The sequence below is a fragment of the Nipponia nippon genome, unplaced genomic scaffold (assembly GCF_047370975.1).
Source record: "Nipponia nippon isolate SJK-2023a ecotype South Korea unplaced genomic scaffold, ASM4737097v1 scaffold_12, whole genome shotgun sequence".
NCBI lineage: Eukaryota > Metazoa > Chordata > Aves > Pelecaniformes > Threskiornithidae > Nipponia > Nipponia nippon.
This window is the reverse complement of record NW_028262313.1, coordinates 13,268,049-13,295,994: the sequence shown is the minus strand read 5'-3', so window position 1 is coordinate 13,295,994 and position 27,946 is coordinate 13,268,049. Positions and strand designations below refer to the sequence as shown.

At 39.7% G+C, this 27,946-nt stretch overlaps 2 protein-coding genes across 13 annotated transcripts in view; both read left to right on the top strand.

The window, feature by feature from the left end:
* The window catches only part of TAF1 (TATA-box binding protein associated factor 1), a 33,244-nt gene extending 20,493 nt beyond the window's left edge, over nt 1-12,751 (top strand). For 6 of the 8 annotated variants that reach the window (XM_087748841.1, XM_087748837.1, XM_087748840.1 and 3 more), the window contains 14 exons: nt 236-344; nt 551-649; nt 1,381-1,558; nt 2,928-2,995; nt 3,385-3,507; nt 4,629-4,721; nt 4,797-4,881; nt 5,392-5,459; nt 5,541-5,657; nt 8,520-8,645; nt 9,950-10,048; nt 10,334-10,484; nt 11,252-11,429; nt 12,519-12,751. In XM_087748841.1, coding sequence (XP_087604967.1) covers nt 236-344; nt 551-649; nt 1,381-1,558; nt 2,928-2,995; nt 3,385-3,507; nt 4,629-4,721; nt 4,797-4,881; nt 5,392-5,459; nt 5,541-5,657; nt 8,520-8,645; nt 9,950-10,048; nt 10,334-10,484; nt 11,252-11,429; nt 12,519-12,735 — 1,711 coding nt within the window. In that variant the 3' untranslated portion in view covers nt 12,736-12,751. The remainder of the gene's footprint in view (nt 1-235; nt 345-550; nt 650-1,380; nt 1,559-2,927; nt 2,996-3,384; nt 3,508-4,628; nt 4,722-4,796; nt 4,882-5,391; nt 5,460-5,540; nt 5,658-8,519; nt 8,646-9,949; nt 10,049-10,333; nt 10,485-11,251; nt 11,430-12,518) is intronic. The other 2 variants (XM_087748838.1, XM_087748842.1) reach the window with 2 other exon arrangements.
* Nucleotides 12,752-13,802: 1,051 nt separating this feature from the next.
* OGT (O-linked N-acetylglucosamine (GlcNAc) transferase) overlaps nt 13,803-27,946 on the top strand; it is a 28,923-nt gene continuing 14,779 nt past the window's right edge. Inside the window, exons 1-9 of one of the 5 annotated variants that reach the window (XM_009465340.2) lie at nt 13,803-13,983; nt 17,842-17,992; nt 19,094-19,337; nt 20,914-20,982; nt 23,961-24,077; nt 25,447-25,526; nt 26,978-27,173; nt 27,413-27,553; nt 27,763-27,863. In XM_009465340.2, the coding sequence (XP_009463615.1) occupies nt 13,947-13,983; nt 17,842-17,992; nt 19,094-19,337; nt 20,914-20,982; nt 23,961-24,077; nt 25,447-25,526; nt 26,978-27,173; nt 27,413-27,553; nt 27,763-27,863 (1,136 nt within the window). In that variant the 5' untranslated portion in view covers nt 13,803-13,946. Of the gene's footprint in view, nt 13,984-17,811; nt 17,993-18,532; nt 18,627-19,093; nt 19,338-20,913; nt 22,748-23,960; nt 24,078-25,446; nt 25,527-26,977; nt 27,174-27,412; nt 27,554-27,762; nt 27,864-27,946 lie in introns of those variants that run through there. The other 4 variants (XM_009465339.2, XM_087748850.1, XM_087748852.1 and 1 more) reach the window with 4 other exon arrangements.

The window sequence follows — 27,946 nt, the reverse complement described above, 5'->3', positions numbered from 1 at the left end:
GCAGAGATACTGATGGGTAGTAAGAAAAAACAATTTAGAGCTTAGTGCAGAATGCTCCTATGTATATTAATCACAGGAATAAAGTGACAGGGCTTTACATAGACTATTACTACAGTATTTCGATTGTGTGTTTGGTATTATGGCAGATGGGACCAGAGCTAATATACTGGGGGACGAATGGTCTTGATTCATAAGAGGGCTGGGGAAAGTATTACGCTTTTTTGTTTTTACCTAGTGCGGATGAGGTTCGCAGGAAATCACTGGTCCTGAAGTTTCCTAAACAGCAGCTTCCTCCAAAGAAGAAGCGGCGAGTAGGGACAACCGTTCACTGTGATTATCTGAATGTGAGTGAAGGTGTTACTGAGCTGATTGCAGCATCTCTATTTCTGTTTGTGCCAACTGGCCAGTTTCTTTACTACTCCTGTGCATCCTCTGCATGCAACACAGATACCTGCCCAGTAAATTAATAAACTAAATTGCCTAAGATTTCTGTGGGTAAATATTTTGCATCTTGGAACTGCCTTAATTTTTCTGCCTCTGATTTCTTTAGCGTCCTCATAAATCTATCCACCGACGGCGAACAGATCCCATGGTGACACTGTCATCCATCTTGGAGGGCATCATCAATGACATAAGGGATCTTCCTAATGTAAGTTTAAGCAATGAGACCAAAACCCTGTGTCTTAAGCAGTACGGTTGAAGTAGGTTGTGTTGTACACGCCAAAATTAGGCTAGGCTTTTCTCAGATGAGTGATGTGCCACCCATTTCCCCCCTGCCCTGCACACAGCTGGTGTTCATTATTTCTTAAGTTATCTCAGCTCAGAATCTTTTTGAGATGAAAATGTCCATGTCAGAAAATAATGTTGAATAGTTCCGTATGGATACATATTCAAAGCCTGGGATGTGATTTTGTTTGTTTGTTTGTTTGTTTTTTCAACAAAACCAGAAGAAGATGCATAACACTTGATGTAGCAATGTGGAATAGTTGTATATATGTGGCACTGGAGAAAATTGTGTACTTCACTGTTTCTGACCAGATTTTACCAGAAACTTGCAAAATCAAAAGATTAAATGGAAGATTTGAGTTGAAATGAGAATTTAAAGTTCAGTTTCTTGAATTTTGTGCTGCATAACCAAAAACACCATCTGAGAATTCTTTGTGAGATTTTTCTTCTTCTAATGGTATTAAAGAACATTTTGTAGAAGAAGGTGATAGCCACCATGGGGCTGAACTTATCGCATTTTTCCCTGGTGCAGTTAAGGAACTGATTGTGTAAAGGTTTTATACATTAGTGCCTATTCAACTCTGGAGGTTACACTGAGATTAGCTGTGCTAGTACTGTGTTAATAAGCATTCATTTTTTTCTTCTCATCCTCAGACATACCCCTTTCATACACCTGTAAATCCAAAAGTTGTCAAAGATTATTATAAGATCATTACTCGGCCCATGGATTTACAAACCCTGCGTGAAAATGTTCGTAAGCGGCAATACCCATCCCGAGAAGAGTTCAGAGAACATCTGGAACTAATTGTTAAGAACAGTGCGACATACAATGGTAGGCTATTAACAACGCAGGGAAACTGTGCTTCTGCTAATACGTTGTACATGTATGAGGTGTGGATCTTTTAGAAATAATGAAAGCAACAGAAAAGCAGAATAAATTCACTGTCAGATGGCAACAATAAACATATGTTTTTCTAGATATACCTGATAGACTGCATCAATGTTAATGAGCTAATTCATAAATAAGAAAGAAGTGGACCCTAGCATTTAACAGTAAATGATAACTGTGATGTAGCAAGTTCAATTATGGACCTGTCAATGACTGAAGACACTGGTGCATGTATTAAGTCAAACTGCACTGAAGCGAAGTCCTGCATATCCCCTTCATATAGGGTGAAGCTAAGCAAAACATTGTTTTCAGTAGACTACATTATGAGTGTCCTTCCTTTTTGCTTTCAGACATGGATCGGTGGGGAGATACTTGTGAACTTACTTTCTCAATATTATGCTTTAGTGAATGAATCTTTCGATACAAGTAGGAATAGTTCACACCTTTTGAAGCCATTGCCTTGGAGCATGCAGGTCTGAGTAGAGTTTACTGTAATGATTTTGCATATTTTGGTGCTTAGTTGCAATAAATTTTTCCCCATTTGGGAAGGTCAGAAAGCTAGTTTAAAAAAACCAAAAAGCGTAGATTCTGTCGTAGAGCATGCATCTGCTGGGGAAAAGTGCTGATTCATTGAGCAACTATAGATTGGCTGTATTCTGACTGCTGATAGAAGGGTCTTTGTCCAAAAAATATTCATTTGACAGATAAAAAAAACCTCCCAGCTGCATTGAGTCTGTCTGGGCTGTGCAGCATTTGGGGTGACACTGACAGCACTGGTTTTGTGCCTTTACTGCTTAGGACAGCTAAGTCCCTGTTTTATCCTAATAAATGAGATTTTTTTCATAGTTCTGTTGCAAATACTTGTTTCCATGTCTGAGGAATCATAAAATTATTTAAAGCTGTGGTTTTCTGAATATTCCTTAAATGTCCATCTTGCCTTCCGTAGCAGTTCTGCTTCACTGACTGGATTTAGTGAAGAAAACAGAAATTTCATGACTTATACTCTGAAAGTTTGGCAAAGGTGGAGGGCTTAGAGGCCGGTCTTCCACAGGCACAGCTGCTTTCCCATAGGGTTTCCAAACCATAACAGAATGTATACCAGAGTATTTGCTCCAAATAACCTTTTCTCATATAAAATCCATGTTAATTTTTAGTAATTGTGTGTATTGAGAATATACTTGAGGATATGCTCCCAACTGTGCTAGATATATAATCAGGGATGCTTTAGGAGTAAAGATTAATTCATGTTGTGACACGATTGGCCTTTTTAATCAGGCTGGAGTATCTCACTGTACTTGCTGTGTGTTTGCAGGGCCAAAACACTCACTGACACAGATATCTCAGTCCATGCTGGACCTGTGTGATGAAAAGCTAAAAGAGGCAAGTCTTGTGAATGAGTTGTGATCAGAGTGGAGAGGGAGGGATGGTCGGGGTGGTTGAGGAGTTTGAGGATAGAGGACATGAGTAGACAAAACACAGGGCTTTAAGGAGAGTAGAAGAATAAGGGAACTCCTCCCCCCACCCTGGGGTGCATTTGAATTTTTACAATTTTAAACAGTTCACATTGGAGTCTTTCTCAGAGAACAGATGCTTGTTTGTTATTCTAGTTACTTTGTCTTGTATGTCGGCTTATATCTAGGCTATTACTCCCCCTTATTTACAAGTGTCTTCGTAAAAAGGTGAATGGGAGTCTCTTTGGGACAGAGTATCCTGATATTAGCAGTTATTAATCTAGGGTCAGCCACTGATGTTCCTTACTTTTATTGCAGAAGGAAGATAAACTGGCTCGATTAGAAAAAGCAATTAATCCCCTCCTGGATGACGATGATCAAGTGGCCTTTTCCTTCATTTTGGATAACATTGTCACTCAAAAGATGATGGCAGTTCCAGATGTACGTAGCTTGAGTAGAGTGTGTGTGTGTGTGTGTGTGATGTGCAAAATGTGCTGATTATAGTCCTGTGGCTGTACGTTTACATTGTGGTTGTTAGTGCGCTGCAAATAAAAAGAGTGCTCTGTCAAGGAGCTGGCTTGTGGTTTTCTGACTGGTACACACACACCTGTACTCACCCCCTTCACTGCAGCAAAGGTCCAGAAGCGAAGGCTGGGTTGCAGGTTTTTTTTCTGCTGCTCTCGCTCCTGGATAGTGCCTGTGTCAACCTCCCATTAGTATGAAGTCACTGATCTTCATTAAGCATGGTCAGTATAAAACCTACTCTTCTCCTACTGCTTATAGCACTTGCTTTGGTAGATCTCAAAGCATTCTGCAAAGGTACAGTTTTCAGGTGCAAACGAAACACCAGCTGATTTCTCATTGATCAGGCTTACCCAGTGTTGTACTAGTTTATTAGTATTAAAAAAAAAAAACAGCCTTTAAGTTTACCAAATAAAACTGCACAGATAAGGACTTCAGTGTCACTCATCTATAGTGTCTATTGTGTCTGAATGGAGTAAGGAACAGCAGCCTGTAGTGGTTAGACTGAATGAGAGAGGGCTTAATGCCTGTCCTCTTTAAAACTTCGTTGGTTCCATTCTCCGTTGTCACCAAGTTCTCACTTCTGATGTTTAGAAACAGATTGTAGAGTTTTTCTATGCTGTTGCACCATGATGAACTGTTAAATTGGTATATATAGCCCCCATTGTGAGATCAGACCTAGGTTTATATTCTTTGTTTATTGTACAAGCAATGAATGCTTTTGCTGGATGCTGCAGTTATGTTGTGAAGGAGGGAGTGATATTAAATAGAAAAGTCCTTTGTATGATTATTATTTTGTATTACATGGTCCTACTGTCAAACAGGTATCAACAGGCCTAGTTAAAAATCCAACTGGTAGATCTATTTTCTGTGTCCCTCCTGAAGCTAAATGACTGGATTCAAGATGCCTTGTGATAAATACTTCCCACACATTTTGAGTGTTAATCAGTTCTGGAGACTTGCTTTATGAAATTTGTAGCTCAAACTGTAAAAAATTCTACACAGAAGCTTTCTAAACTTGTCTGTTTTCTTTCCTTCAGTCTTGGCCATTTCATCATCCAGTTAACAAAAAGTTTGTTCCTGATTATTACAAGGTGATTGCTAATCCAATGGATCTGGAGACTATCCGCAAGGTGTGTAGTTTGAACTGAGCAGCCGCTTGAGAGATGTTTAGACTTGATTACTTAATGGGTGACAATCTCTTCCAGAATATCTCCAAACACAAATACCAGAACAGAGAGACTTTCCTGGATGATGTTAACCTCATCCTTGCCAACAGCATTAAGTACAATGGTAGGTGGTGAAAATAAGGCCTTCTGTACTTAAATGAATACATCTGGGCACCTGTTCTGTAGTGCTGTCAAAGCCTGAAGCTGTGAATCCTGAGCTTGATTGTTGCTTTCCTTTCCTGCTGAGAAAAGAGATGCTTAAACAGTGGCATTTTCACTGTCACATGGTGCTTTATTTACCATCTTGTGCAGAATGGGGCAGTTACATTTAGGGAGGATTTTCTACTTGTTCAGTACACATCTCTGCTTCAGTGATTTGTTTCTGGGAATTGCCTTGAGATTGACAGAGTACAACCTTCCTATCTCCTAAGTCATGTTTTTAATGCTGGAACAAACTGGTTGCTCTTTGTTAGCTGAATGTGAACCCTGCTTTATATTTCTCCTTAGATCGGAAGGTGTTGGGATTTAGGGACCTGTGTCATGAGCGCTGTGTAACCAAAACCAGTCTTTCTGTCTCAGCAGCTGGAACTGAGCAAATGTCAGAATGGATAAAGAGATTTGTTTCTTACTACAGGGCCAGACAGTCAGTACACAAAAACAGCTCAGGAGATTGTAAACATCTGTTATCAAACTTTAGCTGAGGTATGTGGACAACTCTGCTGTAATATTTTTGTATGTTTGAATTTTTTGTTCTGCAACCTTAGCAAGCTTCTTTGTTCTTAGTATGATGAGCACCTGACTCAACTTGAGAGAGATATCTCTACTGCTAAGGAAGCAGCACTAGAGGAGGCAGATCTGGAAAGTCTTGATCCTATGACCCCTGGTCCCTACACTCCACAGGCAAGTGACCAAGCAAAGTTTTCACTTCCTTTCTTTTAGTTTCAATCTCCTGGATCTTCAATCTAGAGGTGCCTCTTTGTTTACTGTTCTCCATCTGTCTGCAGTTTGTCCTTTAGTAGAGTATCTTGTTGGATGGTGTGCTAACAGCTATTTTTTAAGGATAAATATGAGAAGTGGTTAAGATGCTTCAAAGAGTGAGATACCTAAGACAAGGAAGGTAATTTCCCTAGCAACTTGCAAAACTGGTATCAAGATGAGCTCTGTACAGTCAGGTACAACTCAATGTTGGTTGGAAATTCAAAGACTGTGCAAGTGTAGCAGTTAGAAACCCTCAGAAAGCAAGCAGTGAAAAGGTAAGGAGAATGTGAGGAAAAAACATCAATACTGTAGTGCTGAGAAGAAGCCAGAAAGCTGTTTGGTGGAGGTATTTTTGAAAAGGCTTATTGCTGTGAGCAAAGAAACTTGCCTAATATTGTCAGCAAAGTACGACTCCTCTGCATTCTCTGGTGGGATTCTTTTGAATTTCTTTATTTTGGTTCTAATGGAAGTAACATTTTTTACTCTTCATTATTATTTTATAGCAGACAATTGTGTGTGTCAGTTATTTTGTATGTATTATAGACCAAGTTGGAAGCATAATCTATGCTGGAGATTGTATGACAAACTGCTTTTTCAGTGTTTACAGTTTGGCAAAGTTTTATAAGCTATTTAGACTTTTTTTTTTTTTTAAATGCTTCTTGCCTTGAGCTGTTTGGTTGTTTTTAAAAACATTGGTAAAAAACTTTCACCAGGAATGACAAGTCCATTCCTGAAAAATAAAATTGCCTTTGGAATTTGCCCGATAAATTAGGTTCAGGGAATGTCATCCTAGTGTCTGAGATGTGCCTTTTGTTTATTTGGAAAAACTGTTGAAGTTCAAAAGCCTTTGGAAAGATATCTCTGCTAATAACTGAATGATCAAAATTCAAATGTTGTATACCCAGTGTAGGAAGACAGAGCAAAGCTTTCTTTGCAGTTGTTCATCCCAGTTGTAGACCAATAATTTTTCTATTCTGTGTAAGTCTGGTGTGATTATGTCTGGAAAGTTGCATTTAATTTTAGTAAAGTCAGAGCAGAAAAGAGGGACTTGAAGTTCAGGAACTATTTAAGATCTTATAAAGATAATTTTTATGAGAAAAATGAGTTTAAAATTTGTTTAGGTAATAAGTATACAAAGATTATATGGCTGGAGCCAGGATAGCAGGCTACAAACAATTTTTGGGCAATATTTAACACCCTCCATCCGTCTCTCCCCACAAAAAAAAACCCCAAAATGTAGCATTTTAGGAAGCTAGATAGAACTTGCTAGGAATGATGATTGAATTCAATGAGGTGGGAATACTGAAACTGAGTATCACGGAAAAAGACCTTCCTAGCAATGGGAAGTGTCAGGCTGCAAGGGAGTCTTTGGAGATTAGTTGTTGAAACTATCTATGACACATTTAAAGGAAGATTAGATGGAATCAAGGATGATCCCAGTACCTCAGAGAATGAGGGACAAAAATGTCATTCTGCTCTCTATTTGATAGTTTCCTTCCCAAGAGCAGTATTACCTGTTCTGACTTTTTTCCAAGTTGGTGATCAGGAGAGAGGAAAAGAGGCCTGAGCAGTGAACTGCCTAATAGTTGTCTGCTCCTTCTCTGTGCTTGCTAAAGGAGAGAGCTTCCTGAGCTTCTCCCTTGAATTTGCCATCTGAAGGCCACCCTTTCCCTCTGCTTCTTGGCTGGAGGTACTCTCCTGCTTCGCACACTCCCAAACTTGTCACAGATGGCAGGTCTGGTGATGGTTACTTGGCTTTAGTTCCCTTTATTTCAAATATAGTTGTGATGACTAATATTTATCTCCCCATATGTGTCTTCAGGAGTTGGAGTCCAGGATATAAAAAGCAAATACAGCAAGTAGAGAGCTGTCTGTGGTTTACATGTCTGTTTAAATTCTTAGGAAGCCTGTTTTGCCTAATTTAAATGATATTGTTGCTGCTCTTAACACTTTCAGGATTGTCGTGATATATAAACTGTGTATTATAAGGGCATTTTATGAAAATCCTAATCTGTAGTTCCTCATGAACTCTTCAGAGGTCAAATGGCATGCAAACTACAGATTGGCTTTTAGAACACTTTACCCAAACCCCCCTTTTTTCTTGCTTTTGTCAGCTTTAGGGACTCTTGAGCCAGTGATTTATATAGAATTGATTGAAAGTTGAAGCTTTGCTATTTCATATGTGATAGACTTCTTCCAGTTGTGACAGCAGCATTTGTGCTTGCAACACCATTTCCATTGTAGGAATGGAAATTAAAAGGGCCATGCTGAGTCAAACCAAAGGTTGATGTAATCAAGTATTCTGTCTCTGGCAGGGACCAGAAGTAAGTGGATGCAAACATACAGTTATCCTTCTTAGAGTGAAGCCTCTCTGCTTCTGGCAATTGGCTGTTCAGGCACCGTAAACTGGTGTTGCGTCTGGACCATTGTATTTAAGAGCTGCAGAGAGGCCTGTTCTCTATAAATCTATTTAATCCTTTTGGAATCCATTTGCGATTTTAGCCTCTGTAGGATTGCACTGCATAGAAGTACTGACTTCTATTTCAAAATCTGCTATTTGGCAAACTTCAAACCTGAGGTTGTGAGCCATTGCATTTTACCATGTTTATTCTTTAAGAATAAATAGCTTATTTTGATTAAACAGTGTTTAATAATACAAACACCATGCCAAAAAATGCATTTTGCATTTAGTCCTGAAATCCCAGTCTTGCCTCTCAAGATAGTGTTCTAGTCTCAGTTCAGTGCCTGAGAATGTTATGTCTCCTGTTTCCACATATACTTTAGCCACCTGATTGGTATGATACCAACACTTCCCTCAGTATGTCACATGATGGTTCAGTCTATCAAGATGAGAGCAATTTGTCTGCTATGGACACTCCCATCACTACCCCAGAGAAGCGAGGAACTCAGGTCAGAATCCTCCATTTTTTCGTGTGGTTGGAGAGTCGGGTTGTATAAGCAAATTACTGAAAGGAGGCAATTACTTTGTAGGAAACAGGTGACAAAGATCAGCAGGTTTCCCAAGCAGAGAAGGGAATCCATTTCAAATGTTATGCAATTTCCTTCATTTTGACTGCTCTGAGGGAAAAGGAAAAATTTAAAGAGCACTGGGAATTGAGATACTGCAAAACAAAGAACAGAGAATCAAAAGGTGCAAAAGAATCTGCCTAAGGCCAGATACTTGTTTGCTTCACTACTTCTGGGAGTAGAAACCTGGTGACTCATGCTACAGAGGGCTAATATGCAATCCCTTGTTGATTCTGAATAGGGAAATGGTGAAGTATATTCTACAGATTTGGAAGATGATAATTAGATTATTATGGTTGCATCCAGTGATGACTAGAAGCTGTACAAACACCTAGGAAGAGATGGTTGCCACTGTAGACACCTTATAGTTGTAAAAGAAAAAAAAAAAGCAGATGGGTGAAAGGTATTAAATCATTATAAATGAACTTGTTACAGTAACTGCAGAATGCTTTTTCTTAGCCTTCATTCTGTATTAAACAAAAAAAAATGTTGGAGGAGAGGGAATAGCAGAAGAAGATGAAGTAATATGACCATGAAAATAAATTACCAGGAGGAGGAATAAGGTGAGGAGGGCCATGAGACTGAAGGTGGTACGAGAAAGACTAGTGAGCGCTATTTTGATCAATCCAGACAAACAGAGATTGAATATGAATAGTTCCGTCTAGTATTGTGGCTGTCTGTAGCTTTGAGAATGCCTTCTAGATTTGGAAGTCTTCAAGCTTTCTACAGACTTTCAATTTATAGTCTTTGGGACAGTATCTGCATGTCCACTCTACCTTGGACTCATGGTGACTGAGGGAAGAAGAGGAGAGAGAAGGGCAGGAAAAGATTTGTTGGAAACTACTGTCTGCTTTTAAAATATTTTGTGAAAATAAGCACTTTTTAAGATCTAGTGGTATTTTCCAGAAATAGGTAAACAAAGAACTGTGGTGCTGTAAGGCTGGAGATTCCCTTTTCGAGGATGAGCACATCAGGGTAAAAGTGTGTGGAGACTGTGCTCTCTGATCTTGGAATAAAAAGAGAAAATATCCTTGCTCCGAGAGTGATATACATACATTTTTCTTTTTATCTTCCCCCCGCCGAGTACTCCCACACCCATCATTGTGGTCCAGATGTCAGTCATACCCTTTGGTTTATGTCCAGTAGTGCCTTCCTCAATGGTATTGCTATTTGTGTTCCCCATTCAGATGCGCCAGGGGCGAGGTAGGCTGGGCGAGGAAGACTCTGACGTAGATATTGAAGGGTTTGATGAGGATGATGATGGGAAACCTAAGACTCCAGCCCCAGTGAGTATATTTACAGAAATCCCAGCCACAGTCTACGTATTGACTTGAATACTTGTGGTAGAAGTCTCCATAGTATAAGGGTTCTCTGCTGTGTCTGCCACCCTGAAAGACAGCAGTATTCGTAGCAATAGCTAGACTCTTAAATGTAGTTTTAAAATGTTAGCATTATGAAATGAGTGAATACTTCAGAATGAACGGTGTGATAAATAATAGGCATATGCTGGAAATGGCAGCAGTAGTTTATATGTTGTTTGATCTTCACTATCCCTGTTCTGTATGACCTAGGAAGTTGAAGATGCAGATGGGGACCTTGCTGATGAAGAAGAAGGATCAGCCCAGCAGCCCCAGGCCAGTGTCCTCTATGAAGATTTGCTCATGTCAGATGGAGAGGATGATGATGATGGGAGTGATGAAGAGGGAGATAATCCTTTCTCATGTAGGTGTCCTTTTTTATAAAAGATTGAATAAGAACTGGTTGTTCACAAGCCCAGCTAATCTTCTCGTGATTCCATCACAAAAACATGCGGTAGAGAGCGTAGAGCATAATTGGGATATGTAGGCCAGGTGGTCTAGTAGTCAAAAAGGAAGAGAGACCAAAGGGCAAGATGAGAAAACTGGATGAACATAAATGGAAATGAAAACAAAGTGGAATAGGAGTGCTGTAAGTACGGACACAAAGGAAAGCAGAGTTAAGACAAGATCTGGACGATTGTATTTCATAAAATGAAACTACAAATGGTTCTGAAAAGACTGGAACTATGATTTGGTGTGCAGAGCCAGGAATGGGCAGTTTAGTCAAAGCACAACATTTATTTTGATATGAAACAGTGTGGTCAAGGTTATGAAGAACTGGAAGAGGTGCCTGGAGGTTCCCTGTTTTACTAAAAAACTTGCCATGCAGAAAAACTTTAGAAATGGCTTCTGAAAATTATTAGGGGGGAAGAAGGGGGAATTATTCAGAGTAGACAAGCAAATAAGGCCTTTTCGAGTAATGGTGGTAATGAGATTGCTTTGAAATAACATCAGAATTGGGTACTCGGTAAGTGATATCACCTCCCAGATACCCTTTCTGCTACCTTGTGGAGACACTACTTTGTGTACATTCCTTACAGTCAATATTGTAGCCTTTAAACAAAGACAATGTGTATGTAACTGACTGGACAAAACTGTTGATTTGTGACCAAATGTTGGTTTATTACGCAGCTATCCAACTGAGTGAGAGTGGCAGTGACTCAGATGTGGAGCCCAATGCAGTGCGACCTAAACAACCTCACGTTCTTCAAGAGAACACACGAATGGGCATGGACAATGAAGAAAGCATGATGTCTTATGAAGGAGATGGTGGGGAGACATCTCATGTTATGGAGGACAGTAATATCAGGTAATTAGAGCTGAGAATCTTGTTAAAATAATTCTTCAAAACAAAGTCCCTTCTCTTAAAGATTTCTGAAGTGTTTATCATAAAAAACTGAAGAATATCTCGTGTTATTTTGTCACTGTTTTTAGTGTTGCAACCATAGTTACCATAATTGCAATTTACTTCTTATCAACAGAAGTCTGGTTTTACTGTTAGATCTTCACTGATAAAATGTTAGTTAAATTAAAAAACCATTCTTTCTTGTAAGTTAGATGATTTCGTGAACATAGTGGTTTTTGAAGGCAGGACAAATAAAGGTTTTTATAGGTTGTCTCAGAAACTACAAGATGCCTTTACAGTTAAAAGATGATTTAGCTGATTAACTTCGTGTTTTTGGTTTTGGTTTTGGTATTGGTTTTTTTCCTCTAAAAATAAGCATTTCCTTACTTGAAAGGAAACTGCTTAGTTGAAGCCCAAAAGAATAGGAATATGTGTATTCTGCATTTTGGAAGGAGTTCCATTATTAGAAAATGACAAGTCCAGCAACATCAGCTTTATTTTTTTGCATTCACTCGAGAGAGTACTGACCTACTCTTCCTTCTCTGGCCATTCTGTAGAGTATTAGCATTAGATTCTCTGTTCTTTTTCTACTCGTGGAATTCAGTCCCTTAATGCTGTTATTGATATTTGCCTAATAAGTTCTCGTACAGGCAGTATTGTACAGGTATTGTACCGGTGCTGGGTTAGGCAAATGGTTGGTCCGGTCCAGTACCTTGACAATAGTCAGCAGAAAATGCTAGAGAAGATGATGAGAATGGGCTGTCTGCCTTCCTGTCTGCAGTAAAGGTGACAGATGGAAGGTGTTGGAGCGACCTGTTTTTCCTGCCCTGAGTATATCAGAGTGGGATGAGGATGCTGGTAGATGATTGTTTCATCAGAACTGCTTTTTTATTTTAAAAAGGTGGCCATTGACAGAGTTGAAGTGCACAGTGGTTCCAAGTGTTCCACAAGGACTTCAAGCCAGGGACGTTTTACAGGAGTTAAATACAGAATTGTCAGTATCAGCAGCTGATTTGAAATGATGGTATAGTAAGAGTATCTTCTTTCTTCTAGTTACGGCAGCTATGAAGAACCAGACCCAAAATCCAACACAAGAGATACAAGTTTCAGCAGTATTGGAGGGTATGAGATCTCAGAAGAGGAGGAAGAGGAAGAACAGCAGCGCTGCGGGCCAAGCGTATTAAGTCAGGTCCATCTGTCTGAGGATGAGGAAGACAGTGAGGACTTCCATTCCATTGCAGGAGACAGTGACCTGGACTCAGATGAATAAACTCCCTTTCCTGAGATGATGGTCATCCTGGGCTCCTGAATTTCTCTTGCCTCAGTTTGCTATGAGGAACAGTGTAGTGTGGACTGTATTAACGAGAAGTAGATTTTTTTATATAATATTTTAATGAGTTATTAAAAATGTTATCTGAGTAAATGGTGAAAAATAAGCTTTAGACAAGCATGCCCTGCTGAAGTTTTGGGTTGCTGTAGCCTGTACTAGTTCCAGAATGCAGATGAAGATTTGTACGGTTTGTTCTTCAGTCTTTATAGATGTAAAATAATTTCTCATAAATAATGGCCTGTTGGATACATGCACATCTGTCAGGAAAAAAATGCTTGTTCAGAATAAAATACCTGCTGTTGATGAACAACTATAAAACAATTTTCATTTCATAAAGGGAAGGTTTTTCTCTGGGACCACAGCATGAACACAGTGTCTGAAGTGTTACCCCAGACTGGTTTTGAAAATTGCTTAACTACTCTGAATACTTCAGTAAACAGCTGCCCTATTTTTTTTTTAAAGTTACAATTAGTTCCAGAAATCAGAATTTGGTAATTTGAGTCTTCAGGAAGGTTCATTATTGACAGGAGATCCCTCATTTTCAGGCACTTGGAAAGCACACGCAGACCCTGGAGTTCCGTACGAAATGCTGCTGTACCGTCAACGGGGTTCACGTCGGTACAACTCGAGAAGCTTTTACCGCCGTCTCCCCGCGGCCGGTGTGGCTCGCCCCCGGCCTTGCCTTCCCGCCAGGCCCCGCGCCGCCGGCGCCCGGATGCAGCGCGGGCGCCGTGCGCGGGGGGGAGCCGCACGACGGGGGGCGGTTGCGCACGCGTGGCTCCGCTGCGTTTGTCGCAACGGCTTTGCGCGGAAGGATACCGGACTGCGCTCGGTGGCACATGAGATTGCCGGCCGGCGGGCTTGGCGGAAGGAGACGTACGAAGTTCCGGTAGGGGTCCATCCGCCGCACAGGGGCTCCATGCGGAACCGCTGGGTGGCTCCGCCCGGACTACTTGCCGGGGGGAGCTAGTTCCGGCAGCAGCCATTCGGAAATTTACTGCCTCCGCCACCGCCATTTCGGGAACCGCTGCATCAGCGCGCCGGGACCGCGGACCGCTCGGTCCTGCGCCGCCCGCTTCAGCCGAGTGGGCCTCTCCGCGCCCGCGGCCCTTCTGCTGCCTCCACCAGAGCCTCACTGGCCCCATCTCCCGATGGCGACCTCCGTGGGGAACGTGGCTGACAGCACAGGTACCGTGACCTGCCGCGCGGGGACGGGCGCGCCGGGGGCCGGCAGCGCCGCAGCCGCAGCCCTGCGGATGCCGGGCCGTGCTCTCGCCCGGGGCCGTGCTCTCGCCCGGGGCCGCACAGGTGGCCTGCGTCCCCCGGGGCCGCGCCTGGCTCGCCCCGAGCGCGGCGCTCCCTGCTCGCCGGGCCCGCTCCCGGCGGAACTTTCCAGAAGCGGCGGCCTGGGCGAGGCGGTGGCTCCCGGCGCGGCCCCCGCCGCCTTTGTGCTTGTTTCCCCTCGCCTCGGGGCGCCGGCGGGCCCGGGCTCGTCCCTCGACGGGCTCCTGTCGGCGCTGCCCGGCTGCAGCCTGCGAGCCGCTCTTGGGGGAGCACGGCGCGATTAGTTCTTAGTGCGGTGCTCTCTTACTGCTGTATTTATGCGACTATCAGGTGACTGCGTTTATGTAGAGGACGAAGGAGGGTAAAAACCTGACCCAAAATGCACGTTGACTGGTCCAGAATATCTCGCTGCACTTAAGGAGCAGGTCTTCTGTGGCATAGCCGAGAAGTACAGCGCTTTTCTGGATAGTAAGATAGTGGGCTCTAGCCAAGAAAGATCCTGTCCTGCATTTAGTTTACAGATACAGAACTTGAGGGCTGGAGGGAGAAGAGGAGAAATCTCACTTACCCTGTAGAGCGAGAAAAAGCAGTATTCTGAGTACTGAAAGGATGAAAGGACAACGCGGCTTTATCCCCCAGATTTTTGGAGGTTTCTGTAACCAGAGGGAAGGAAGAGTATGAAAAGCTACAACGATGTCTGGGAGAAGTAGGAAAAAAGATAGGACCTATGGAGAAAGAGATGGGATAGCAATGCGGAGATAGGGATGCAAAGGGAAATGGTAGCGATACAGAACCGGAGATGGAGAGGCTTAAGTGCTGCAATACAGTATTTCATTGCTCCTCGGCTAGAACTGCATGTCTGGTCAGCGAGGCTGCAGCATCCTCTTACAGCTTTGATCTGTGGAGGTGAAAAGAATATGTGCACGCTTGGGGAGAGCCCTGTGCTCCTTTGCACCATTACCTCCCAGATGGAGGTGGCAACTGCTCCCATCTGGGCCTAGATTTTATCTAAATGTAAGGTTGAGCATGAGCATATGGTAAGTGCTTAGGATGTTATTTCTGGGGAGAAAAATGGCCTTGGGTACCTTTGCGACAGTTCTGTGTGGGTTCTTATTTTGCTTGTATTCTGTAGAAATCTCAGGAAAGGTGGTTGTCATAGCATGTACTAGACTTTTCCAAGGTCATAGTCAAAGCATGTGGCACAAGTTAGCCTAGGTACATAAATTCATGTATGCAAGACTTGATAAGGGATTCTTCTGGCTGTGACTCTTCACTGCAATTATTTTTTTTTAGAAATTGATTCAGTGAGCAACCATTGATGGCTGTGTTATGGATTCTTTGGGTTGTAGAACTTTTCTTCCTGCCAACTGTCTATTAAAAGTTTAGTTGATTTTGAACTTTGTGATATAGCTGTCCACCTTCTACTTTTCAATGAACTTCTCAAGGATCATTGCTAAAATACTTTTTTGGAGATAGATGACTGGCTGTTTTACACTGAGTGATTGGTTTGCTTTATCTTTTCTGGGGGGGTTGTTTTGTGAAGAGACTTGATAAATGAAAGAAAATTTTAGTGTTTCACTTATTTTCTTGCTTTTGTTAGCAATTCTTATTCCCAGGTGTTAAATACAGTATTTCTGCACTGCCTTGTCTCTTGCCTTGGGAGTTGCAACTTCAGTTTCACTTTCTGCTTAAGTAGGCAAAATGTAGCACTTAAATAATGATTGGAAGGTTCTTTCCAAGCGGTCATAAAAATTTTAAGTCTAAACTTTCAGGATTTTTTTTTTTTTATTTAGCTTCGAAATTTAATAACACCATTGAAATTTATTTGAAGAAGAAATTATTCAGTTAGGTCCATGGGACATGTTCTTCCTCCATCCAGCTTCCCTGTGTTTGTGCCATCAGCAGAACTTGAAAATACCCTGACTGCCAGAGGGGCTAAACCTAAACCTGTGTGCCTGTTAACGGCAGGAGGGAGTGAGGAACAGCATGTTGGTACTCCAATATCATTATTACTGTCATCACCGTGCACTTTCATAAATGATGCTGTGATTCTCATGTTGAAAAACAGTTGTATCTGTTTATTGTCAGTAGGTTTAACCAGATACTGAAATCTACTTTTCCCTTAGTCAGGGTTTGGAAAACTATTAAGCTAGGCTCGTAGAAAACAGGAGTCTAATCTGGGTGAAGATACTTGGGTAGTAATTTGTCAAGTATCTGAAAGTGAGTAGCTTTGCTAGTTACAGCTTACTGTGAAACAGTTAAAGTTTTTAGCACTGACAGAGGCTATACTATCTGGAAAAACAACTTTAGTTACATCATATAGTGTTTGCAATCTTACCTTCAAAACCTGCTAGTGCTAAAAAAGCAATTTTGACAGTAATTTAAATAATTTTCATCAATCCCAATTTCATAAAATAAACACTAGATAGTAACTCTACCTAATATCTTTGTGATTATTTTGCTATCTTTAAAGTTCTCACAAAAGAGTTAAAGAGTCTCGGAGGATTTTTGTAGTACCTAACTGGAAAAATATGTGTACTCAGATATTGAGGTGCTTCCTTGTATTAGGAAGGATTTATCTGTTTCACTTAAATTCAAGATTTTAAAACTCTGTAGGTCCAGGTGGGAAGCGTTTCATGAATGGAATTAAGTGACTGCAGAGTACTGGAAATGCTGGACTTCAGGAGGAAAAATATACTTGTAGTAATCAAACTTTTAATAGTAAGAGTCATTGGTATAAATTGGTGGAATTTTAAGGCCAACACTTCTTTCTAGAGTGATCGGTTGTGATTTTTTCCAAGCTGCACTTGTCTATATTTTAATACAGAACCATGCTTTGTAAGAAATGTTATTTCCTTTCCACACTTAAGGTTATTTTGTCTAAAACAGGTGGTGTTTTATTTAAGTGTTTTGATCTCCGCAATTGTATCTTAAATACTAAAACCATTTTGTCACTCCCATTCCAGCTAAGCCTTCAGAAGCAGTAACTCCTTTCCTGTACCCTGTCTGTTTAATGTTTCCTTCTGTAGGCCAGTTGCATAATCATTGAAGTGTGTGTTTGTCTCTCATCGTATATTGTTCCAAGGCCAATTTTTTTTTCTATGAAGGAATTTTTACTCATTATAGAGAATGTAGGGGTATAGAGGATTCAAGGAATGTTACATGGTACCCCTTTTTTTTTTTTTTTTTTTTTTTCTAAAAAGAGCTTTCACTGCTGGCACAGCAAAACTTTATTTTGTTCAAGTCCTTTGAAGTCTTTGTCTGCTGTCCTTCATTTCCCTATTAAGTTTTAGAACTTGTTTTTAATACTACAAAGCGTAAGATTTACAGTCTTGGGGGAGAGTGAGGAGAGTCATTGTTCTGTTAGCCAAACTTCTACTGTTACGAACCAAAGTACAATATCATGTCAGGTATCTCTTTAAGTATATTCCAGGTTAATGGGAAAAGATTGACTTACAAATATTCACAGTCATTACAATCTACATGTTTCCTATTATTAGCTGATGAAGTCATGGACTTGTACAGATAGTGTTAGAAATATCATAGTAATAGGTTGGGACATGAAGATAACTAGAGTGCAAACTGTCATGTGCTGTAGTGTTTTATGTAATTTAAAACACTTTCATCCTTCAGTTGTGTACACTTTTTTCACATTGTTTTGTTTTGGTTTTTGTTCTGTTCCCATTATCTAACTTTTTGTTTTCCCCCTTAAATGTTTTGGTGATTCTCCAGAACCAACGAAACGTATGCTTTCCTTCCAAGGGTTAGCGGAGTTGGCTCATCGTGAGTATCAGGCAGGAGACTTTGAAGCAGCAGAGAGACACTGCATGCAGCTTTGGAGACAAGAGCCTGATAATACTGGTGTGCTTTTATTACTATCATCCATTCACTTCCAGTGTCGCAGATTGGACAGGTAGGAGACTTGAGGTGTTCTGTCAAGCTTTCTATATAGTTTATGCCTCTAATAGTACTAAGCATAGCTGACAAAAGTTCTGTTCTAACATTGGTTTCATTTTTTATCACTGAATGCAAATAACAACTAACTTCATGGCAGCAGTAAGGACTAGGCAAAAATAATGTTCTTACTTTTTGAATTTTGTTAGGGTAAGAGAAATACAAATTGGAATCGCTAACTTTACAACAAACAACAGATCTTGCCATTATTCTCATGTGATTTTAATATTGTATACGTTAATATTGGTGTGTCAGCCACACTTGTGTTTACTGGAGGTATTTACATGTGTAAACAAAGGCTTTTCTTTGTTTATTCCACCTGAACTGTGGGGGTTTGTGGTTTTGGGGTTTTTTTTAAGTTGCAGGACTGATTGTTTGCTGCGAAATGGCATAATTAGTTAAGGATTTTTGTTATCTGCAAGTTGTCTATATTCTTTTTGCTTGCCTGTTCCTGATCTTGCTTTCTGTGCCTCAGGCATTTTGAACTTTACTTTTACAGCTGTAAATCTGCGTGTGCTGGTGAAGGAAGTAAGAACTTTTGACTGAGATTTATTTTATATAGGCTTCTGAATGGAGTTGTAATAACAGTTCAGGTATGGGAAAATAAAATGGGGGAGTATACAACAGAATTTTACATCTACATCTGTCAGCTGTGTCCTGCTTCTTGAAAAGATTGAGTGGAACATTGCTTAAAGCATACAAATGTTGGAGGAGGCTTCACAGGATTTCTGTTGTGTTTTCTCCAAGTGTGCTGAGTTCAGGTTTGGTGAGGCGACTTGGACCCTACTGATTGTAAATGAGAGTTGCCTTTCTTCAGTAGAATCTAAAATAGGAACAAGGGAGATGATAGTTTAAGCTAGGAGAAGCTAAACATACAAGACAGCTCTGTAACTCCAGATTTGTTGGCTATCTGTTTGCCTCACTTAAGCATGAATGTTCATTAAGTGACTAGGTAAACAGGCAAACAATGAAAGTCAAGGGTGGGGTTGGTGGTTTTGTGTTTTGGTTGGTTTGGGTTTTTTTGGGTTTTTTTTTTGCTAACTTGTCTAATTTTCTCCAGGTCTGCTCACTTCAGCACTTTGGCTATTAAACAGAATCCCCTGTTGGCCGAAGCCTACTCGAATCTAGGCAATGTGTACAAGGAACGTGGACAGCTACAAGAAGCAATTGAACATTATAGACATGCACTACGCCTCAAACCAGATTTCATTGATGGATATATTAATTTGGCTGCTGCACTGGTAGCTGCAGGCGATATGGAAGGAGCAGTACAGGCATATGTGTCTGCCCTTCAGTACAACCCTGTAAGTAGCACTTTATTTTATAGAAGAACTCCATACTTTACTACTGTTCCAGGACACACAAATAGCAGGTTTCAAAGAATGAACGTGTAATAACCCTTCCCTCTAACCTGATCACTAGATCATTATTATACAATTATATTATATAATGATCAGTAGATCATTATAATACTTTTCTTAAGGATCTTTGAAAGGTTTCTGTCACAAAAAGTTTTGTGTTGCAATACAGTAAAGCCTGCTGGTTGTGTTCTTGTTGAGATAACAAAATCAAGGAATTGTTGGGGTTTTTTTTTTGTTTTTTGTTTTTTTTCCCTGAAGTCAGAAGTTTCAGTGAATAACCTCATATTTAGCTTCGTGTGCTTTAAGGTAGTATTATTACAGTGAGAGAATCACTGCTCAGACTTCAATGTGAGATCTTGAAAAATCATCAGGTATTACTTTATCACAAAGTCAGAAATTCCATGGTGGTGACAAGTTGCCTTGGTTAGATTTCCACTGTGGACTGGTTTACAGAAGCATCACTTTTTATAGGCTGAAACTGAACATCTGTCTGTAAGTGACTCCTGTAAAATAGATCTGGTGTTTGGATTTTCAGTTGTAACTGTTTTGAATTGACATTTTTAGTAAACAGTGTATCAGGCTGCTATCTGCTGTTTATTTTGCATTGTATTCAAATAATTTGTATAGTACTACTGAGGAAGCAGAAACCTTCATCATGCTATTTGGTCATACGTTTTGTCAAAAAATACTTAAAATGCAGCATTGGTCTGGTGTGGGTATATCCTTTGGAAAAGCAAATGCAAACCCAGTCCAGAAGCTCAGAATCTTGTTTTGCTGTGTTCTTCAGCCTAGGTGAACTTGTCTAACTTATTATGCTAAGCAGTGTGACTAGTGGAGTTTATGCCCTGTTTAGAAATACTGTAAGATGGTGTTTTCTTACAGGAGTTGAGCTTTGTTTACATTAGAAACTTCTTTTGTTAGCGTTAACAAAAATGTCCTCATTCTTTGTGATCTTTACTGCTTAGATAATGCAGTTGAAGCTTGTGCTGTGGTTACAAATGAAAGAACAAGAACAAGTGGCAAGGCTGTTGAAAATGGATGGATTAATAGGAAAAACAGGGAGGAAAAACTGCTTTGGGGATACAGGAAGCAAAATCGCTATATATAATTTATTTAAAAGCCATAATGGCAATGATATAACTTAAGAATACAGGTTTGCAGTCATGCTTTAAAAAAAAGGGGGGGGGGGGCTTCAAATACTTATGTATGGCAAAAGAACTTAAGTTGCTTGGGGGGGCATTTGTTTTTTGTTTTCTTTTATATTTCTGTATAAAAAGGAATTATATGAAACATTACTTTCTTCTTTCTACTTCTTTATGGTTGTATTTTTACAGTACTAAAATCAGTAAGATCTGTTGGCTGTAATGTTAGGTCAAGAAAAATAATTTACATTTGTGATGTATTTATTAAGAATTTAAAATAAGCTGTAGAGGACTGGGGCGTTCCTTTGCAAGTTCTCTGTGAAGACCTTTGGGGCGTCTAAAGTCTTGAAGCTGATAGTGTGACTTTGATTTTTCAGGACTTGTACTGTGTTCGTAGTGACCTGGGGAACCTGCTCAAAGCCCTGGGTCGCTTGGAAGAAGCCAAGGTAGGTGTTGGGTAGAATACATGTAAACATCAGTGTTTTGAAAACTTGAACTTTGCACCAAGTCTTCAAATCTGCGTTGATCTACAGACAGTCTGAGAAACTGCTGAAAACTGAAGGCACTGAAACACCCCCAGAGTAGTTGCAGGGCAAGATATGGCATGTCCATGTTTAAAAGTTGGCTTAAGTCAAGAAATGGAACGTTACCAAGCCTTCCTGCTGAACTAGACTATCTGATACCATTCTGAAGTATTGGGCAGGGGCTCCATCATGCTCTTATCTGGAAATAAGTAACAGTCCTTCAAACCTGAGGCTTGCCTGCTGGTGCCAAGCAGAGAGCCTGTGGTTAGCTCGAGATCCCTGTACGATGCAGGTGCTATTGAAAATGCTGCTCTTCTAAAGTCCTTTGTGGCTTGTAAGTGGAGAAGAAACTTATCCAAATGTTACCTTGTAATATTGGCTTTTAAAGATTTTTATTCTTTTAACTTTTCCCTTCCCTCGATAGTGGAAGAAAGGCTAGTAAATCATCAATAGCTGCAGTATGCAAACCCCCGGAATATCTTTTCTTCATGTCTTCCCTCTCCCCTCCCCCAAAATAAAGAAATCGGAAGGACAAAGCTGGTTTGTTTGGGAAATGAACTGATCGAAAGAAAACTTGCTGTAGTGGAAAGGTGGCTTCTAGCAGTCTTATGTTTCCTAAACTGAGAATTCGAACACCAAGATGAGTTTAAAATTCTTGGCATGTTAAAACTTGGATTGCACAAAGAAATTGTCTTGTTACAAGCCACCTTACGCGTCCGCGCTGCAGGGGTGAGGAGTGTGGAGAAATCGGAAACACTCTGGACTCCACGTCTGTCACTCCAAGCCCCACGCGCATGCTAAAAAGTGGAGTGTATGAACAGCGTAGCTGTCTGTTTGGCTGCAGCACCATTTGGGGAGGGTTATGATTTTTATGGGGTAATGGGAGTGCAGGTTCAAAATTCATTATTTTTTTGATTTCTCTTAACAACTTGGATGTGTGTACCATCCTAGGGCAGCCTAATTGATTTGGTCAGATCCAAGTTGAAAATATTTTGTAGCAGCATTTAGAGTTTGAACAGTCGTTGAGACACTTGGTTCTCAGCCCACCAAGCGGACAGCTAACATGAATTGCACTTCACTGCAGCTTTAGTGTGACTGGTATAGGCCAAGACACTGCGCCTGCCTTAGGTTGCTGACTTCTTTGTTTCAGAGCTCTGGAGACACCTAGTTTGAAAGTGTTATTCCGTTTTGTGAGAACCTAATAAATGAGGAAAAACATCTTGAGTAAATTGCAATGTGTTTCTTTGGCTATCAGTCCATTTGAAAGATCAAGCCAGCAGATTCCTTACAGTTTGAACTAAAATTTAATTTCTTTGTAGATATTTCAGAGCCTTTCTTCCAAAAAAAAAGTCCCTGCTGTATGCAATTGCCCTGATTAACCCTCTCCCTTCTGCATGTCTCCCTTGTTACAGACAGATTGTCCTCATTCCCATGTGTTAAGACATATCCAAAAAAATGCAATTGCTTTGTTGAACTCTTACTAATGATCTTGTTTTATTTTCTCTCTTGTTTTTGGTTTTTCACCACTGATATTGTATTTAGAAGGTTTCAGGTGGGTGAAACCTCCTATTCCATGCGTAAGGTGCCTCGCTGAAGGGAGCTCGAGGCCTGGATCTAGGGCAGACACACACCTCCTCCTCCTCTTCCAGCAAGGAACGCACCGAAAAGTCACATGATGAGAAATATGGTAACGGGTTTGTAACTGCCACAGCAAAACCATTTGCCTCCATGCCTGAATCTTCTGTCTTGTGGCTTCAGAAACAGCTTAAAATATTTAATTACAAGCAAGTAATGTAAGAATATTTTATACTAGTAGCCACAAATTCTTTCAAAGAAATAAAGTAAAAGTAAATTAAAATATTTTTTTAAAGAAATAATTGGAGATAGTTAATAGTAAAAGCTTCTAACTCTTCTGGTTGTTCATTTTTTTCCTTTTTTCTTCTTTGTTTGGATTGCAGCGTTCTGCTCTTCTGATGATGCGCTGTGATCCTGCAGTAGCGCAAAGGCTGCGCAGCGGTAACGCGCATTGCGTGCGATTAAGCCCTCGTGAACGGTTGACTAGATGATTAATCTCTGATTGGGTGACTGCCCAAGTTCCAGGCTGTAGCCTTTTGGATAAAATTGGGTTGTAACGCATTTAGAGTCCAGACGTCAAATTTAATATGCAAGTTTCTGTATGGGCCTGTCTGGTAGATTAATGATTCTGGTTGGCCGTTCACTGGACCTAGGGGCAATCAATATAGCAAAGCAGTTCGCAGCGATAGCGTGGCGCCGTGCTGTTTAGGATGCGCAGCGATTTTTTGCGCTTGCATTACAGGGACCTAAACCTTCATGCAATCCTGTCATTTGAGGTTTTGAAGCTGAAGATGATTGAATATATTTGAAGAAACTGGGAAACAAGATACGGATTGGGTGTGTCATCTCACTTGACAAGGGCAATTAAAACCGAAGAATGGCTTAATCTTTTTCAGTAGTTTTTCTGATTTTTAACATAATTTCTATCTGGTTTAGAATATTTCACAATTTAATAATTTTATTTCACAGCAAAGTTGTTTTTGCACAGTAATTTTTTTGTTTTTATGCACTTAAGGGTGGCAGATATTTCTGCTGAACTACTTGAATTATTTCCAAGATGATTTCTGTGGTGACCTGGTGTCTAAAGGCATGTTAATTTGTTATCAGCATAACTGAAAAATGGTGGACTTGCACCTGGGTTTTGGTTTGCGCTGGCGCAGGATCAACAACAGTTTGCAGCGCATTAGTTTTGGCGCAAGCTAGCCTATACTGCAGGGTCACTTTTGGCTGGTTAGAGAAGGCATACTAACAATTATTTTTTCTCATTTTTTTCTTTTTACAAATATTCCCCTTCCCTTGTATCTCTCTTCTTTAACTGTTCCAAGGCCTGTTACTTAAAAGCAATTGAGACTCAACCAAACTTTGCAGTGGCTTGGAGTAATCTTGGCTGTGTTTTCAATGCCCAAGGAGAAATTTGGCTTGCAATTCATCACTTTGAAAAGGTAACTATCTAAGCCAGTCAGCTTCACTGCTGGATTTTAATGTACATGCAGTTGACTGCTTGTAGATGGTAGAAATATTTTGATTGGCGGAGAACTTCTTATGATCCTGTTAGTTAACATCGTATGTTAATAGTTTTCTTTACTTCCTGATGTTTCAGACTGCCTGTTTGCCACTAAAGAGAGATGTTTAGAATTGCCCTAAGGACTTCACATACATGTCAAATATAAGAAAATGCATTAAGTTGTTTTCCAGTCCTTTCCGGAATAATTTTTTTTTTTTTAAGTCTAATTTGATGAGAATAATGTTTTGCATGTTCCGTGTGTGAGAGGGAGAAACAACTTTCTGCTTAAAATTATTTTTCGTTCTGATTTTATTTCAGGTATTACTGTCCTTTGATTAGCTGAGGAGAACAGTTTTAAGTGACACACTAATTCCTCTTCTCCAGGATTGTTTTTCACCACTGTTGTTTCAGAATTCTCTAGATAAGTGTCATTAACTAGTTGTCTGATACCTTCTAGTTAGTATCTTAATTCAGTTTGTACTCATCTCTTTAAGTTTCTAAAGTGACCTAAAACCAGATTTAAGATGTGGTGGACGGTTTCTTCCTGATATTTATGACTTAAGATCTACAAAAATAATTTTAATTGCTTGGGATTTTTTTTTTATCTGTGTCTAGTTAGTGATAGATTTATAAAGTATTCTAACTTGGAAATAATAGTTCCTATGAGAAAGACTGTAAGAGTGTGGTCTGTCAAGTACTCACATGTAGCTTATTACTGTGTCTTCTGTAACTTTATTGGTTCTTAAGTTTTTTGCATTTTACTAGTTTTGAAGGGGGTGAAAATGTGGTTTGGTGGTTTTTTGTGGTTCCCCCCCCCAGCAATGGCTACTGAATTTTTGCTACACACATGATGTATTTGCTCTTTTCTCGCTCTTGTGAAACTGTCTCTGTTTTCCTGGGCTGGTAAAGTTTTAAAATGCTGTCTTACTTTGCAGTAAATAAAAGAGAGGGATCAGGTTTTTTAGGTTTTTCTCCTCTAAAACAAAATTAAAGGCAGCATAGCATGGATAGACAGGAGTGATAAGTATGATTAGCATAACATGAACTAAATAACACTTTATTCTGCAGTAGTTGCAACTGACTAGGTAAGCAAATGAATAAATTTGAAGGTAGCGTATGTTGTCGTTTCTACAGATAAATAACTTTGATGATCTGTGATTGATTTATATAACTTAGGTTTTTCCTTCCTTACTAGGTTATTGATAAATACAAAACAAAACAAAAAAACCCAAAACAAAACCAACTAGGTTTCATAGAGAATGTTTTTGTTTTAATGCTCAAAACTGTTACTTCAAAAATATTTTCAGGCTGTAACACTTGACCCAAATTTTTTGGATGCTTACATCAATCTGGGAAATGTCCTGAAGGAGGCAAGGATATTTGACAGGTAAGCAGATAAGTACTGTTGCTCTGTCAGTGGCCTCTCAGATGTATCAAGATACAAATTAGGTTCCTACTGTAAAATCTCTTTGGACAGTATAGCAAAGACTTCTGCTGTAAGCTAAGCAAGCAAATGGCTTTGAAATGCATACAGAGCAGGTTACTGGAATTAAAAAAAAAAATTTCTCTGGAATGTATTCCTTTATGTTACTTTCCTGTACTTAATAAAATGTTAAAAATTAGAGTTTCTGAAGGAATTGATGAAAATAAATTTGAAATTAAGGCTGGGGATGGGTGAAGATAATATGTCTGAAAAAGGCATGAACCCTTGTGTTGTCTGTTTTCATTATGTGATTCAGGACATGATCTACAAGTATGTATCTTCTAAAATTTTCCTTCTGTGTAAGACAAGCTAAAATGCTGAAATTCAGCTAAGCATGTAATTGAATATTCAGTATTTGTTATGTGTTGGCATCATGTTATTGCATGGGGTTGCAGTATTGTTGCTGTCTTTGTGAACTAACTTGTTTTGAGACCTCTAATCTGATACACAAATCGTACTTTTGTTTCTGGAAGAAGATCCAGGCTGCGTTGTTTATATGCAGTGTACCATATTGCATCTGTTAATTGGATTATAATTTCTAGTAGCTGTGGTTTGTGGCTCCAAATTTAATAAAATCTTGCAGGGAAGAGGTTAATTATTCTAACTAGTTGCATTGCACACAGTGTAAATCATTCAGTGATTTCTGTTTTAACCACAAATCAATGGGCCAAACAGGGGCATGTTTCCTCATCATTTTAGACTTTGTCACCTTTTTGAGAATTTACTTACTATTTATACTGTTGTGATTTTTCTGGAAATTGGATTTGAATACGTCAGTTACTTATATAGTGCTATAGGAGCATATAATTAAAGATCTCACTTTTGAACAAAGTGGAGTTTGAAGTGTAAGTAAAGCATGATACATGTGTTAGGTTAGTGGAGAGAATAAAGACATAATAATATGCTACTGTTTATATTGTTGCAATTGAATAATAGACTGGGGAAAAAATGGAGCAAAGGTCTCATGCTTATCCTAGTAACAGTGTTTTAAAAAAGTAGACGAAAGTTTTACTTTTTCCCCAAAAGACTTACGTTGATCAGTATACGGCATCAGGTGGGAGGAAAACATTCCTGTTTTACAACGTATTTCTTCTAGTCTGCTAGTCAATTACGGAATTGAGCATAGCTTTAGAATAACATGAAGAATAATAATAATAATTCATCCCTTGATTAGGCTTTTAATTCAGGCAGTACTCTTCTGTGTTTTCAGTAACATCTTACAGGACAGATCTGTGTGTGTTAATAATACATATCCCTTGAAGTTTGGGTTTTTTTTATGTAGGTTGTTTTTATGACCAAGGTAAATATAATTACTGCTCTGTGGATGATTGTTTGCCTTCTTTTTCTTGTTACAGAGCTGTAGCAGCTTATCTACGAGCCTTGAGTTTGAGTCCAAATCACGCAGTTGTGCACGGCAACCTTGCCTGTGTGTATTATGAGCAAGGACTAATAGACCTAGCAATAGACACATACAGGAGGGCGATTGAACTACAACCCCACTTCCCTGACGCCTATTGTAACTTGGCCAATGCCTTAAAGGAGAAAGGCAGTGTAAGAAGTACTTTTTTTTCCCTTTTTAAAGTGTTTTAAAGTGTAGTGAATGTTTATTTTAGACACCAGGTGTCACCAGTAAATTATTGAGATGGGATGTTACCCTGATTTAGTTAGTCATAAGGAAGAATCAAGAAAACTCCACCTTGAACCTGTTAAAAGCGATTGTATAGTGACTTCTCATAAACAGTGCTGTTACAACAGATACTACCATGTTAATAATATCCCTTTTTTTGAAGGTGGTGGAAGCAGAAGAATGCTACAATACAGCTCTTCGACTTTGTCCCACTCATGCAGATTCTCTCAACAATCTAGCAAACATCAAACGGGAACAGGGGAATATTGAGGAAGCTGTCCGTCTTTATCGGAAGGCTCTTGAGGTACAGTTGAATGTGGTGAGGGAGAGGTGGGGAATTAAAGTTGGGAATGTGTATTATGACATAGGGTTTTCCCTCTTTGGTTGTAAGCGGAGGAATGTCTGCTCAGAGACCTGAGTCATATAAAAGAAGAGTAAGAAACGCACAAGTATTTTTTTGATATGGTCTACTTGGGGTATTTGAGAGACAGAATCTACTTCTTTTTCTTTCAGGTGTTTCCAGAGTTTGCTGCTGCGCATTCAAATTTAGCAAGTGTTCTGCAACAGCAAGGAAAGTTACAGGAAGCTCTGATGCATTACAAAGAGGCTATTAGGTAAATGGATACTATATGTAATAGTCCGAGCCTTTCATAACAGGAAAGTGCCATAGACTTGTACAGAAAGTGACTTACAGTAG